At 38.0% G+C, this 16,332-nt stretch overlaps 1 protein-coding gene across 1 annotated transcript in view; it reads left to right on the forward strand.

Moving 5' to 3' along the window:
- Ncor1 (nuclear receptor corepressor 1) overlaps nucleotides 1–16,332 on the forward strand; it is a 159,604-nt gene that overhangs the window by 84,037 nt on the left and 59,235 nt on the right. Inside the window, exons 16-20 of the mRNA XM_013347052.2 lie at nucleotides 1,556–1,618; nucleotides 5,237–5,376; nucleotides 6,982–7,108; nucleotides 11,736–12,288; nucleotides 15,486–15,615. Coding sequence (XP_013202506.1) covers nucleotides 1,556–1,618; nucleotides 5,237–5,376; nucleotides 6,982–7,108; nucleotides 11,736–12,288; nucleotides 15,486–15,615 — 1,013 coding nt within the window. The remainder of the gene's footprint in view (nucleotides 1–1,555; nucleotides 1,619–5,236; nucleotides 5,377–6,981; nucleotides 7,109–11,735; nucleotides 12,289–15,485; nucleotides 15,616–16,332) is intronic.

The raw sequence follows: 16,332 nt of genomic DNA on the forward strand, positions 1-16,332 counted from the left end.
ATTATTGGAGCCTGTCCTGGTCTCAAACTCACAGAGATCCGCCTGCCTCTGCCTCCTGAGTGCTGGGATTAAAGGCGTGTGCCACCACCGCCCGACAAGGGTTATCCCTTTATTAATTATTTTAAGTTATCTCTCTCTAGGGATTTTGTTTTTTGATATTTAATTACTTTTATTTTATGTGTATGGGTGTTTTGCCTGCATCTGTTTGTGCACCATATGCATATTTGGTATCCTTGGAAGTCAGAAGAGAGTATTGGGTTCCCTGGAACTAGAGTTAAAGACAGTTCTAAGCTGCCATGTGGGTGCTGGGAATTGAACCCAAGATCTCTGTAAGAAGCAGTCAGTGATGTTTCCTTCTGAACTATCTTTTCATGTCCAGTTTTATGATTTTAAAGTATTCATAATTTCTATTTTACTTCTTAAATGCCTTGCTATATAGGCATTTTGCTTCTGAATTAAATGTGAAGTTAAGCATTTCCCTATTGTGAGTGGTTAAACTGTCTTGTTGCTCCATTTTAAACCAGTATGGACAGCACTATAATGAAAGATGTCTTCCTGCACTGAACACTTTCTGCTAAATTGAGGAATAAATTTTTAGGCAAGATATACTGGACTTAAGAATAAAACTTTAGGCCGGGCAGTGGTGGGGCATGCCTTTATTCCCAGCACTTGGGAGGCAGAGGCAGGCAGATCTCTGTGAGTTCGAGGCCAGCCTGGTCTACAAGAGCTAGTTCCAGAACAGGAACCAAAAGCTACGGAGTAACCCTGTCTCAAAAAAAAAAAAAAAGATTAAAACTTTATGTTTTGCCGGGCAATGGTGGGGCACGCCTTTAATCCCAGCACTCGGGAGGCAGAGGCAGGCGGATCTCTGTGAGTTCGAGACCAACCTGGTCTACAGAGCTAGTTCCAGGACAGGCTCCAAAACCACAGAGAAACCCCGTCTCTAAAAACCAAAAAAAAAAACAAAAAAACTTTATGTTTTTGTATAAAGTAGTGTCACATTATTTTTTAAAAGGGTTGTAGTGGTTACCAGTTTTACCATAACATGAGATACAGAAGACAATGCATGTTGTACAAATGGTAGGAATGATGCAGCAGAACCAACCAATGGGAGAATGAAGATGGGCCCAAGCAGGTCATAGTGCTCTTGGCTGTCTCTTGAGCTGTGTCTTTCTTTGCTACAAAGCAGGGAGCTTCCAAAGTATTTTAAATAAGTGATTGATCTGATTGGGTTATATAGAAAGATGATTCTGCTGACACAGGAAGAGGCGCTGTGTTCTTTTGTTGTTGCAGTAGAGGCGCAACAAAGAGGTTTGTTTTGCTGGAGGTAGACTTTCATCAGGAATGTAGCCAAAGGTGAAACTTTGAGAATAGTGAGAACATTCTTGACACTGAGAAGTGTGGAACTTTTCCATCTAATTGGCTGTTCAGAAGCTGATACTATCTAATATCATAAATGTAAATAAGTTAGTTATCAGTAAAATGGTCCTTGAATGGATAGGCCAATTTTGATTTCTTTAGCCTGAGTTTTTTTGTTTGTTTGTTTTACTTTCAGTTTCTACTGAGCCTGTAGAGACCTCACGATGGACTGAAGAAGAAATGGAAGTTGCTAAAAAAGGTAATGTATAATAATGTGAAATGTTCAGAGTTGGTTTTTCGTTTATTTATTTTTAAGGTTAGTAGTGAGTGGAATCAATTTAAAAAATTTTTTTAATTGAAAAGCATAGGCCAGCCACTGGAGAGATGTCAAAACAATTAAGAGTACTGACTGCTCTTCTATGAGGACCCAGGTTCAGTTCCCTGAACTCATATGGTGGCTCACAATCTTATGTAACTCCAATACCAGAGGATTCAGTTCTTCTGGCTTCTGTGGGCACCAGGAATGCAGGTGGTGTATACATATATAAGCAGGCAGAAAACCTAAATGTACATGTGAGTGCACACATGCCTGTGCTACTTAGTAATTCATAGTCAGCTCGGGTTGTGTGACAAAACCCCATCTATACGCCCAACAAGTTTTTTTTTTAGAAAGGTAAATAGAGTTATTTTGAAGCAAATTTAAGAATTCTTTTTGATGGTGTTGCATACAGTAAATAATTGATTCTAATGCACTTCAAGATGACTTTGTTTAAAAAAATTTATGATTCTGCAGTTTTATTTTGATTATCATTGGAGAGCAGGGAGCTATTTTCACTTTTCTACTGTAGTTGTGATTACATGCGTTAGAAATTATTTGGAGGGTAAATTTTGAATGTGAAATCTATGTTTGTATTGAAAGTTGGTTGAGTAGAATAAAGGCTATTTTATTTTGTATTTGGTTAAGTCTTTTGTGTAGCAGTTGGTTAACTTACAGTGTGTATGCATGATATATACAGTGAAGCCCATGTGGAGTTCAGAGGAATCCCATGCTTCCATTCTGCTTTAGAGGCAGAGTCTCTTTGCTATGTTTTTGCTGCACTGTGCTGCTAAGCTTTCAGCCATTTCTCTTTCTGCCTCCATCACTCACATAGGAGGCCTGCTTTATGGGGTATGTGTCACTGCATCTGCCTTAGTGAGTGGGTTCTGAGGTTCAAACTCAGGTCATTAGGCCCCTTCAGAAATATTTTACCGCGCCGGGCGGTGGTGGCGCACGCCTTTAATCCCAGCACTTGGGAGGCAGAGGCAGGCGGATCTCTGTGAGTTCGAGACCACCCTGGTCTACAAGAGCTAGTTCCAGGACAGGCTCCAAAACCACAGAGAAACCCTGTCTCAAAAAACAAAAAAAAAACCAGAAATATTTTACCAACTGACCCTTCTGCCTAGACCTAGTTAATGCTTTAGATTATATTTCACTATGGAATTGAGTCAGAGGTAATTGTAAAGTTTATAAACCTCATTTATAAATTATAAATATTATGTTATTTATAAATTATAAAATGGCAAAGATTATAAACGTGCCATTAGAAAGGTCAAGGAGACAATAATTTGAGTGCTGTACCTGCTACTTTAATAGCTGGGTGGTCTTCATTGCTCCACAGAACTTTATATGCTTTGTTTCCCATCATTGTTTACTAGTGCAGGAAAATCTGAAAAAATTCCATACAGGATAAACAGTAATTTACAAAAAGATAATCAACACAACTTACCTTGTAATCATCAAAAGAAATTATTATATGTAGCTTGGCCATTTGTTGACCTGTTTGATATTAATTTACTTACTATTTAGCAAATAGTGAATGTTATCTCCTCACCCCCCAGGGTTTCTCCTGGTTGTTCTGGAGCTGGCTTTGTAGTCCTTGCTGGCCTGAAACTCACAGAGATCTCCCTGTCTCTGCCTCCCAAGTGCTGGAATTAAAGGCATGATCTACCATGCCCAGTTGAATGTTACATCTTAAAAATCATATACAAGCCAAGTTTTAAAGTGCTTTTTTTTTTTTTTTTTTTGGTTTTTCGAGACAGGGTTTCTCTGTGGCTTTGGAGCCTGTCCTGGAACTAGCTCTGTAGACCAGGCTGGTCTCGAACTCACAGAGATCCGCCTGCCTCTGCCTCCCGAGTGCTGGGATTAAAGGCGTGCGCCACCACCGCCCGGCTTTAAAGTGCTTTTTTAAAAATATTTTTATCTGAAATTTATTTACCATGAGTGGCAGATGCTAAGTTTATAAAATTATTAGAGAGATTTGCACTTTTCTCTCACCCCATTGTCAGTGTCCCGGTTAAGTATGGGCATAGTAGCTGACTTGTAGAGTGACCTTGTCCAGGCAGATTGTTCTAAGATACTTAGTCACCACCTATCTTCAATGCCTTCTAGGCAAGTCTTCCCAGTGACCCTAATGATCTTTTAGTTTTCCTTTTCCTCAGTGTGTGCGTTTGTGCTTATGTGTGTTTGTGTGTGAGCATGCATGTGTATGTGTGTGCACTCATGTGAATGTTATTGTACGTGAATACTTGTTCATGGATGTGTAGATGCATGTGACCTGTTTGAGTACAGTTGTATATGTACATATGTGTAGGTGCAACTCTTTTGCTTGTGCTGCAAATACTTCTGATGGAGTTATTGTCCCAGCTCCTAGGTTTCTTTTTTATGTGTGTTTGGTTTTTTATTTTTGAAGCAACATATCATATAGTCTAGTCTCAAGCTAGGCCTTGAACTTCTGGTCCTTCTGCGTCAGCCTTCCAAATATTGGAATTACAGGTATATGCCACCATACCTGGCAGATCATCCAATTTTCATTATAAAGGGAGCTTTTTGTTTGCTTGTTTTTGTTGTTGTTGTTTTTGTTGTTTTTTGTGACAGGGTTTCTCTGTAGGTTTGGAGCCTGTCCTAGAACTAGCTCTTGTAGATCAGGCTGGCCTCGAACTCACAGAGATCCACTTGCCTCTGCCTCCCGAGTGCTGGGATTAAAGGTGTGCACCACTGCCCTATTTATATTAATCTTCAAAACCGATGTTTATCTCTGTTCACTATGTGTCTAATTTCATATAGCTCTCTATATAAATTTATGTATTATTTATATATTAAATTACATATGTGTATTCTTTAAAGCATATGTATGTGTGCTTGCATATATTTAGTGCGCAGAGAAATACTAAACTGGTGTTTTATTTGTTTTGGAGGTGAACCAGGGCCACATGGGTGCTAGGCAAATACTTTACACCTGAACTCTTTGACTAGACCTATTAATGGTAAATCTTTAAAAAGTGTTTGTGCATTAACTAACGACAAGTTCTGTGTAGAAGTTTTATATACTTGATGGGCTGGAGAGATGGCTTAGTTGTTAAGATCACTTCCAGAGATCCTGCCGTCAGTTCCCAGCAACCACACAGTGGCTCACAAACATCTGTAATGAGATTTAGCACCCTCTTCTGGCATACAGGCATACATGCAGACAGATCACTACATATATGTAAAATAAATAAATCTTTAAAAGTTTCATATACATGAATAACTTATATTTGAGTTTGTAAGTATCTGAACCATTACTGTAGATCCAGTTTTATCCTTATCCCTATGGGATCTATGTGAGGGACAAGGTTTAGCTTCTCTCTAGCAAGCATGTATTAAATTTGGGGAAATATATAGAAATATAAGTGAGTTTAATGGTAGTATTTCAGCAAGTATTGAAATATATTTAATAACTGAAAGCATACATTCAGGGCTGTTGGTTTTACTTTAGTACTTAAGTTGCTTTAATATTTCTAATACTTGTTTAGACAGGTGACTGATCACTTAATGTTTGATATATTTTTCAAATTGCAGGCCTAGTAGAACATGGTCGTAACTGGGCAGCTATTGCCAAAATGGTGGGAACTAAAAGTGAAGCCCAGTGTAAAAACTTCTATTTCAACTATAAAAGGCGGCACAATCTTGACAACCTCTTGCAGCAACACAAACAGAAAGTGAGTAGATTAATAGTGGTAAGTCTTCTGCTTATCAGTTTATATTTAGAAATGGTTTGATTCCCAGAAGCCTCTTGGTAGAAAGAGAGAGCTAACCTTTGACTTCCATATTTATGATGTGTGTGGACGTGCATGTATACACTTTGTCTCTTATAATAAATTTGAATACAAGTTAAAAGAAAAACCTTCAGTCAGGTGGTGATCTCACATGCACTTTAATTCCAGCACTTAGGAAGCAGAGACTGGCTGATCTCTGAGTTTTAGGTCAGCCTGGTCTACAGAGTGAGTTCCAGGGTAGGCTCCAAAGCTATAGAGAAACAAACAGACACCCCCCCCCCAAAAAAAAACCCTCAGTTTAATCATTTTAGTCATAAAGACTTCAATTGTTTACCTATTAATCTTTGTCAAAAACTATCTCAAGAATACATTGTGTAATTTTAATATTTTTCATCTCTTTGCATTACATATAATTTGCAAGATAGAACATTCTGCTTTACCAACAAAATAACTTTGCCCTCAGTACCATAAAAGAAATGGGATAGTAATACCAAGAATAATTTGCTGCCTGTACAATTGTATAATGCTTTGATGTTTATTGTACCATCAATAGTATGAAACATTAAAAATTACTTAAGCCTTATGCGATGGCACATGCATTTAATCCTAACACTCAGGTGTCAGAGGCAGAAAGATCTATTAAGTTTGAGGCCAGCCTGGTCTACAGTGCGAGTTCCAGGACAGCCAGAGCTACTCAGGGAGAAACAAAAGAAAAAAAGTTTGCTTAATTAGCTTAAAGAAGAATTTTAATTGCATATGAATAAAAATATATTTTTATAATCATTAATAGAAATAGTTTTCAATTTATAGCAGGGAATATTCAGTTTATACATTTAGGTTTTCAAAAGTAGAATGTTTTTAACTATGTGAAACTATGCAAAATCTTTAGGTGTACACTTAAAGATTTCAGTCTGTGTCTACTTATCTAAAAGACTAAAATGAAATGTACCAGTTAGTATATTTAGAATGTCTACTTATTTAGGAATTATAAAATTTCAGGTTTTTTTTTTCTTCTTCGAGACAGGTTTTCTCTGTAGCTTTGGTGCCTGTCCTGGAACTAGCTTTAGCACACCATGCTGACCTTGAACTCACAGAGCCACCTTCCTCTGCCTCCAGAGTGCTGGGATAAATAGTGTCTGATCTAGGGGTGGTATAAAATTTACAGTTTCCAAAATTTGGTTCAGATCAGTCTTTCTGGAGTATATAAGGGTTGAAGCAAGGTCTCATGGGATAGGCCAGGTCGGCCTTGAACTTGAACACCCTTCTGCCTCTGCCTCCCAAATGCTGAGATGCAGATGTCAGTGTGATTCAGTGCTAACTTTTGATAGGTTTCATGAAAGTCATCTATTGCCCAGAGGCCTTTTTTTTTTTTTTTGGTTGGCATATATTCCCTTCACCTCCAACACAGGTTTTTGCCACACCCACAGACTTCCTGACCATTGTGTGCATCTAATAGAATTCTGTGTTGTTTCGGGAATGAAATGTTTTGGTTTTTTCCCTTTTGCTTATTTAATTCATAATAATTGAATTACTATTTCATACCTTTAGGCTTCACGAAAACCTCGTGAGGAACGAGATGTGTCTCAATGTGAAAGTGTTGCTTCTACTGTTTCTGCTCAGGAGGATGAAGATGTTGAAGCCTCCAATGAAGAGGAAAATCCAGAAGATAGTGAAGGTATCTCAGAATATTAAATTATGTTGTGGCTTCTGTTACGAATACAAAACATCAAATACAAAATTCTAGTTTATTCCTTGATTGTGTAGTAATTGCATCACTGAGAAAATAGTGTTTCACTGTTTTCATGGCCTAGGTTTGAAAATAATACATTTATTCATTTGATCAACAAGTATTTATCTCTGTGTACTTAAGACTGTACAGGTGGTACAACCAGAAGGACTTGACAGTGACCCTCCTGCATCAGATGCTAAGTCTTTGCTTGCCTCTGTGTGTATCGTTGCCAAATTTACTTATTCAGTTGTTATTGTGAGTTACTATTTCTTTCATTTTAATGCCTTGAGGTTGACTTGTTTCATATTTTAAGGTTCACATATCATACTTTTTTTTTATGTTTCAAGTCTGGATTACATTAGATTTCTGAGCAGAAACAACACCCACCTATGAAACCAAGGGACAGTTGCTTAAGTAGATAAACCCAGCTTCCTGAAATTGGATGTTTGTTAGTTATTAGAAGAACCAAGGCACCAATCATTTATTTTAGTTTTTATTGCCATTCACCATTTTGTATAAATTGCCTTTGTAAATTGAGTGTTTCTGCTGTGAGGATTCTTATAATATTATTTGCTATATGCCCACTTTATTTTCTTTTTGGTTTTGTTGTTGGTGTTTTGTTTTTGTTTTTGTTTTTGTTTTTGTTTTTTTTTTTTTTTTTAGACAGGGTTTCTCTGGAGATTTGAAGCCTGTCCTGAAACTCACTCTTGTAGACAAGGCTGGTCTTGAACTCATGGAGATCCACCTGTCTCTGCCTCCCGAATGCTGGAATTAAAGGCATGCACCACCACTGCCTGACTTGTTTTGTTTTTAACTAGAGTTTAAACTGTGTATAGAGTTGTTGGTATTTTCCTTGTCAGCTCTTCTATTTTATATAAACTTAGGAAGCTCTATATGCTCTAGTAAGTCAACTTTTTCTCCATCAGTTTTTTTGTTTTGTTTTATTCTTTAAATGGGTCAGTTAATACAAGAGAGTACTGGAGCAAGCTCAGACTGAGAGTCAAGACTGAGAATAGTGCAGGACAGCTTGAAGTGTTCTTATTTCTTCCAGGTCTCTTAAACATCAGTCACTTTCTATTGAGAACTCTCATTTCCAAAGCTGTGTATTTATTAACTATATTCCCCATTGTTGCAAATGTGAATAAAATCTTACTAATTTCAGTTATTTACAGTTACTGTGTTACAGTACATGTTGCATTTCATAACTTGAGTGTTAGAAACCATGTCAACATAACTTTTATTAAACTGTAGTTTTGTAATCATTCTATTTTATTATCAATGTTTTATTGTCCCTAATTTTTAAATTAAACTTGCTTATATTCTGTGGATGTTTAGGAAAATACCAGTATATACTGGAGATAGTACTACCTGAAGTTTCAGGAATCTTCTGGAGATCTTGAACAGTGCTCCCTGTGGAAAGGGGACAGTTGTATTAATTTCTGGGTTACTGTAGTAGAGTAGTGTACATTGAGTGGGTTACAGTTCTGGAGGTTAGAAGTTCAAAGTCAAGGTGCTAGGCAAGCTCCGTCTGTCTTGTAGACTTGCTACCTTCTGCCTTATTTTGTCCACTCATATCCATTACTTGTGCATTCCTGTATTGCTTTCTCTGAACAACCCACCCTTATGACCTCATTTAATCTCAATTGTTTCTGAAAAGCAGATGTAGTCTGCCTTATCTCAGATGCAGTTAGGAGTTCAACACTGAACTTGTGAGGAAGGAACACAGTTCAGCCCTAGCCTTGTTTCATACATTTGTATACATGAGCAGGACTGAAGATTTCCACCCTGCAAAGGCCCAAGACCAAAACAAAACTTTCTGGTTTTTATTCCCCCCTCTCCTTCTTTTATTGTGAAAGCTTTTTTCTTTCACTCGGAAGTATGAAAATAAGATAGTGTGTGAGTTTGATCTGATGTTCATGCTATGGGCAGCCTGTGTTAATCTATAGTACTCTCCTTATAATAGAAACACATTTGTCCAAAGATTTCCAAGCTCTCTTCTCACTTCTTTTTAGCTCAGCTTCTTTTACATGGTGTCCTAGAGGATAAAGTTACTGGAGTTTACATGACCTATGACCTCATGTTTCCTGCTTACCCTCAAGAGGTTCCATTAATGTACTCACTGTATTATGTGGCAAGGCTCTCCTGAGTAGATTAAAGGCAGCTGGTTGTAGACAGGATAATACTGGTCTATGCTATCCTAAAATGTCCAGCTAAATATTTATCTATGGTGAGAAGAGTTAAATCTGGAAAACCAAATTTGACTAAAATCTGGACTTAGATTTTTGTTCTGAGTCACTAAGGGCTTGCCCATTTATTTTCTTAGTTTTAGAAAAGAATGGTTTGTTTAGCTGGTGCTTTGTGAATGGTTTGTTTAGCTGGTTTTCTGTAGTTTGGAAGAAGATACCTGAGAAAGGCAAGTATTGGAGTCTTTTAATGTTTTTAGGATAAGAAACTTAATAACTTTCCTCACTATATAATCATAATTAAAGGTCAAGTCACGTTTTTTGGTAGCTTTTCATTATTTTTAATCTGGCTTTTGGCAATTGCTTCCATTTTTAAGCTTTCTAAGTTGATATCCAGAGCAGGTTGATGTTATAGTCCCACACTAGGCTGCTCTTTCTCACCATCCTTACATCTGTCAGTTACTTGACTAAAATTCTCTTTCCCCCCATACAGTCCATCAACAGATAGTGCCTGCTTTGTTTGAATATGAGGTCAGGTCTCCTTATTCCCGTTGCTGGTCTCTTCTCTATGGTATTTTCCTGTTTGGTTCTTTTGGTTGCATTCTGGTTTTTTTGTTTGTTTTCTATCCAGAAGCTGGGTTTTTCTTTGTAAAATGTAAATCCAACCGAACTTATTCCTTATACCTCAAGAATAAGAGCCCAAAGCTTTCTTGGTGATTGATGTGACTGCATGAGTTTACTGTTGTGCCTCTGAGCTTTCTATGGGTTGTTTTCCATTTGCCTGTTCTCTTCTCCAATCACACCATTCGCCTGCTATTTCTGAGCAGAATAATCCCATTCTGAGCTTGACACTTTGTGAAAATTGTCCATGAATTTTCCCAGATCTGCCCAAAGTCCATTTTTTCCTTCTTTTAGGTCCCTTTTCAGGACATTTCTTTACCTTTTATAGTCCTCTCTCTCACAACTTATTTGGTTTATATAATCACTGTATCTTTTATCATGTAGTATATTTAAAATATTCATTATTGCCGGGCGGTGGTGGCGCACGCCTTTAATCCCAGCACTCGGGAGGCAGAGGCAGGCGGATCTCTGTGAGTTCGAGACCAGCCTGGTCTACAGAGCTAGATCCAGGACAGGCTCCAAAGCCGCAGAGAAACCCCGTCTCGAAAAACAAAAACAAAAACAAAAACAAAAAAAAAATTCATTATTCATTGTCTATTTCACACTAGAATGTAGGCTCCATGAGAATATGCAGTTTGTGGGATTCAAGAGATGGCTCAGTGGTTAAGAACACTTTATCATTATAGAAGAACCAAGTTTAGGTCCAGCACCCAGGTGGTAGCTCATAGTCATCTCTGCTAACTCTAGTTTTAGGGATCTGATGCACATAAACACAGGCAAAACATACATACATATAAAAGTAAAAGAAAAAATATTTTTAAAAATATAATTTATTTTCATTGCTGTGTCTCCATACCTCAAACAACTCTGCGCATGCACATATTTGGATAAGGGAAAAACTAATTTTCCAGTTTAAAATTATTCTGTGTTAATAAAATGTTTATTCACAGATGGTCATGTAATACTCGTTTTTTCAAGCCAACAATATAATTTTGTCGTAGTGTTTCTATTGCCGTGATTAATACAATGACCAAAAACAACTTAAGGAGAAAAGGGTTTATTTTTTCACTTCATCTTACAACTCAGATCACACTTTATCACCGATGGAAGGCAAGGCAGGAACCCAAGGTACAAATCTGGAAGTAGAAACTGAAGCAAAAGCCCTGGCGAAGTGCTGTTTACAAGCTTGCTCAAGTTAAATGTTCAGAACTTTCTTCTGCTCTCAAAGACCACCTGCCCTGGATGGCACACCTCCCCTATCAGTCCCCAATTGAGAAAATGCCTCAAAGGCATGCCTACAGGCCAGTCTTATGGTGGCAGATTCTCACTGTGGTTAGCTCTTCTCAGATTACTCTAGTTTGTGTCAGTTAGACAAAAACCAAAAGCCTCAACCTGGACAGACTTCATGGCTTCATAGTGAACCTGTTTTTCTAAAGACATTTCTGTGTGTTATCTTATGTTAACTTTTTACCATTAAAAAAAAAAAATCTTTTGCCAGAATGTGTCTTTCATGGATTATTTTTGTTTAGTTTCATTATTCCATCTTTTCTTTGCCTTTAAAAAAAACTTTTTTTTTTTAGACATCTAAAAGAGTTTTTTTACTTTCAATTTCAGAAGGTCAAGACAAATTGATCTTTTACACTTTTAGAGCTGTTTTCACTTCTATGATGTCACCACACCAGTCAAGTTCATCCTAAACAAGCATGGTTTCTGTCACCACCTGCAGCCCGTTTATTATCAGATGTTTATGCTGTATCATTATCTTTAAGGTGCTGAAAATAGTTCTGATACAGAAAGTGCTCCCTCTCCTTCACCAGTTGAAGCTGCCAAGCCCAGTGAAGACAGCAGTGAAAATGCTGCTTCTCGAGGAAACACCGAACCTGTGGCTGAGCTTGAGGCCACCACTGACCCTGCACCCTGTGCATCTCCCTCTTCAGCAGTTCCAAGCACAAAACCAGCTGAAAGTGAAAGTGTGGAGGTCCAGGCGACTGACAGTGCCAGTGTGGAGACAGCAGAGCCGATGGATGTAGACCGTGAGGAGTGCGGTACTGAAGCCAGTTCTGTTCTTGATCCGCCAGCTGCTCCCAAAGCCGACTCTGTGGACGCAGAAGTGCGGGTGTCAGAAAACACTGCGTCTCAAGGTGAAGGAGATGCCAAAGAAAGAGACTTGGAGAGCACCAGTGAGAAGACCGAGGCTAGAGATGAAGACCTGGTGGTGGCTGAGCAGATGAATATCCAGAGACCTGAGCCACAGTCAGACAACGACTCCAGTGCCACATGCAGTGCTGATGAGGATGTGGATGGGGAGCCTGAGAGGCAGAGGTGAGACTGGACCTTGTTCCATCTCTGCTTTCTAACCGCCACAGATATGGCCACAGAGATGGCCCCTGTACAGATAATGACTAATTCCTTGCAATCCATGGTTTTAAGATTGAACAGTGTGCATGTGTGTGTGTGTGTGTGTGTGTGTGTGTGTGTGTGTGTGTGTGTGTTTGTATGATTTTTTTTAAATAGTGCAATGATAAATACCTTCTGTATCTGCATTATTACATTATTTTGGGATAGCAGAGGGAGGGAGTGGTTTTCAGCCAGCAGAGTTGTGACTAAAACCATGGCACACTGTGGTGCTTGAGGTTGGTAGCAGTGGTAGGTGGTGAAGACGATGGAAGGGGGGCCTTGGCTTTACCTCTGGGTTTATCTAAGTTGGTTTTTTTAGCTCAGCATTATAGAATAAAGGAAATGCTATAAGGAGATATGCCATTGTTGAAAAGTTTTATGTATTTTTGCTGTTTTGGGGTTTGGGGACAAGCTTTTGTTATGAGGTCACATTGAGCCTGAACTCACTAGGTAACCCTGGCTGGCCTTGCATTTGTGGTATTCCTTCTTCTGTTTCCTACTGCAAGCATTAGAGACATGCCTGTGAAGAGTTTCTTTTCTCTTTTCTTTCATTTTTGTGTGTTGCTGGGGATCAAAGCTAGGACATTACCCATGTACTATAAGCACTCACTGAGCTGTATCTAGCCCCTGACGTTTTAAAGACCATAACTTAGTACAAGTTAGCAGAAGTTATATTGACAATTTTTGATATTGGTTATAATTTGAAGTTAGTCATATTTGTGATATAAAATATCAGATATAATACAAATTGATTATTTAGATTTTGTGAGAAAGGAAGCGTGTGTGCCATCATGGTCAGAAGATAACTTATGGTAGTGGGCTTTGTCTACCATCGGCTTCCAGGTACTGATCTCTTTAGTTAGGCTTAGTGACAAGGGCCTTCTCGCTGAGTCATCACACTAGTCCACAAATAAAAGTTAAGTATTTTTAGTCACTAAAGGCAAATTAATTATAAAAATACTGTCAGACATAAAGATATTTTACAGAAAATCATAGTAATTTAATAATTTTAATACCTGGATGTTCCCTTTTCCTCAAAAGATATATAAACACCTATAAGCAGACATGTTGGATTGTTGCAGATTCCAAAAGCGAATTAAGACTAAAACATAGTCAGAAATTCGAGCACTTCCTCTCTCTTTAAAGCCAGTTACTTTTTAGTAAGCCGAAGATGAAGAGCTTCTCATGCGGAGCCAGATTTCCACAGAGCTCCGCTTTGTGCATCGTGTGTTCCGGTATCACTGCACATGCTGACATTTAGTGCTCTAGACTAGGGTCCTCAGGAGAGTCCAAGGGCTCAAATTGTCACTAGGAAACATTTAAGTAACACAGGTTTTTTGCCTAACCATCCATTTGCCAGAAAATGCAGTCATCTAGATCAGTACTCCTTCTTCTGTTAATACTGTAGAATTTATAGTAAGTGTCCCTACTTTTTGTTTTTATTTTTTCTTTCTTTTTTATTAAAACAATTTACTTTTTCTTTTTAATGTGTGTGTGTGTGTCCATGTCCTATGTGGAGGTAAGAACAAATTCTAGGGATTGAATTTAGGTTGTCTAGTTTGGTCACAAGCATCTTTACCCTTGGAATTATCTTGAGGCCCAGCCTCAGTCTTTAACTAAAGTAATATATACGGATTAAAGCAGTATTGCCCCCCTTTTTTTTTTTTTTTTGGTTTTTCGAGACAGGGTTTCTCTGTAGTTTTGGAGCCTGTCCTGGACCTAGCTCTTGTAGACCAGGCTGGCCTCGAACTCACAGAAATCCTCCTGCCTCTGCCTCCCGAGTGCTGGGATTAAAGGCGTGCGCCACCACCGCCCGGCTATCTTTTAAAAATACAGTTAATAGTTTTTCTTTATACATTTTTATTTTCTTACCAGTCAGTCCACACATTAAAAAATGTTTATCTTTACCCAGTGACCATTATAGCATTGAGAAATATAACCAAGGCTATAAAATACAGCACCATTTTATTATATGTATGTTTGTAAAATATATCAAGTTCATGTATTGGACATCTTAAACTCATGTGTAGACATTAGAGGCAGGTGAAGTGGGTGTTGTGTGAAATGGCTGGGAGCAGAGGGACATATGACTGCATGTTTCTGTTGTGTGGGAATGATGGCTCTCCATTTTCATTTCCTTATCTTTTGTATAAGAAGCCTGAAATTTGGAATTTTGGGTAAAATTCTCAAGTTTTAAATGAGTGTTGCTTCTTCTCTGTGATCCCAGGAAAACATGCTATAATAGGGAACTAGTTTTTGGTTTTGTTTTTTTTTTTTTTTCCATTGTGAGCCTAGCCTTCAATGTCTGAGCTCTCTCTCCAGCCCTGGGAACTAGTTAAAAAAAAAAAAAAATTCAGTTACTCTGGTATGTGTGGTACAGCATTCATGCATATCACCATGCATGTGTGTGTGTATGTGTGTTCATATAGCACTCACATATAACACCGTGCACATGAGAATTGGTTCTCTCATTTTACCATGTATGTCCTGGGAGTTGTCAGACTTGGTGGTTCAAGGGATTAGTTTTTAGCATATGCCTGTATATTAGTAAATTGATACTAAACTTTTTGCTGTTGTTGTTTTTGTTTTCATTGGTTTTTTTTTGTTTTTTGTTTTTTTTGTTTTGTTTTGTTTTGTAAGACAGGGTATCTCTGTAGCTTTGGAGCCTGTCCTGAACTAGGTCTTGTAGACCAGGCTGGCCTTGTACACACAGAGATCTGCCCACCTCTGGGATTAAACATTTTTATGGGGTTTGTTGATATTGTTTTTGTTGATTAAATGTAGATAATTAAAATCAGATAAATATCAACTTGTCAGTTAATGTTAGATTTCTTTATCTGGAAAATTAACACTATAATACCTTTTTCTGCCTTTACTGTTTATGTATTTATTAGTTGCTGTATTAGGATTTTAACCTAAGACCTTGCTCATACTAGGCAAGTATTCTGCTATTGAACTGTACCCTCAGCCCACCTTATTAAGACTAATTTCTCTTTCTTTCTCTTTCTCACACACACGCATACACACACACACACACACACAAATGAATTGTGGTGATTTTACATTTGAAGTCATAAATAAAAATAACTTCTTTTATCTTTATTTGAAACCACCAACTATAGAGTGTTTCCTATGGATGCAAAGCCTTCATTGTTAAATCCAACTGGATCTATACTAGTTTCATCCCCTATTAAACCCAATCCACTGGATCTGCCACAGCTTCAACATCGAGCTGCTGTCATCCCGCCAATGGTAAGTGTCATCATTACACAAGGAAAGTTGAAACACAGAGACCTTCATGGGCATATTTATTCTTTTACTTAACTCTTTGACTTTTTAGAATATTGTCATTAAAAAAAAGTAATCTAATTTGAATTAACTATTTTAGTAAAATTTTTGGCTTATTTTTGAAATTGTAACCTAATTACAATAATTTTTTTCCTTCCTCCCTTTAAGCCTTTCCATTTACTCCTTCCTACTCTCCTTCAAATTCATGGCCTCTTTTTTTCATTCATTGTAAGTGCATGTGCGTGCACACACACACACATTTGTATATTTGTATGTATATGTAGAATACCTAAATAGAACCTGTGAGGTCCATATAATGTTATTTGTATATGTGTGTTTTCAGGGCTGACCATTTGACACTGGACAGCCAGTTGTTATGCTTTCCTTGAGGAGGACCATCTATTTTTTGTTTTTGTTTTTCACAATTTGTTACATGTATACAATGAATTCTGGTCATGTTTACCCTTTATTACCCTGCTTCTTCCCATTCTCTTTTCCACTGAAATCCTTCTTCTTTCCATTAAGTCCTCTTCCTACTCTTGTGTTGGCATATGTGTGGTCTTACTCAGTCTAATAAGAGTTGTTTGTGCCGGGCGATGGTGGCGCACGCCTTTAATCCCAGCACTTGGGAGGCAGAGGCAGGCGGATCTCTGTGAGTTCGAGACCAGCCTGGTCTACAGA

Source organism: Microtus ochrogaster, chromosome 7, assembly GCF_000317375.1.
Source record: "Microtus ochrogaster isolate Prairie Vole_2 chromosome 7, MicOch1.0, whole genome shotgun sequence".
In the NCBI taxonomy this organism is placed as follows: domain Eukaryota; kingdom Metazoa; phylum Chordata; class Mammalia; order Rodentia; family Cricetidae; genus Microtus; species Microtus ochrogaster.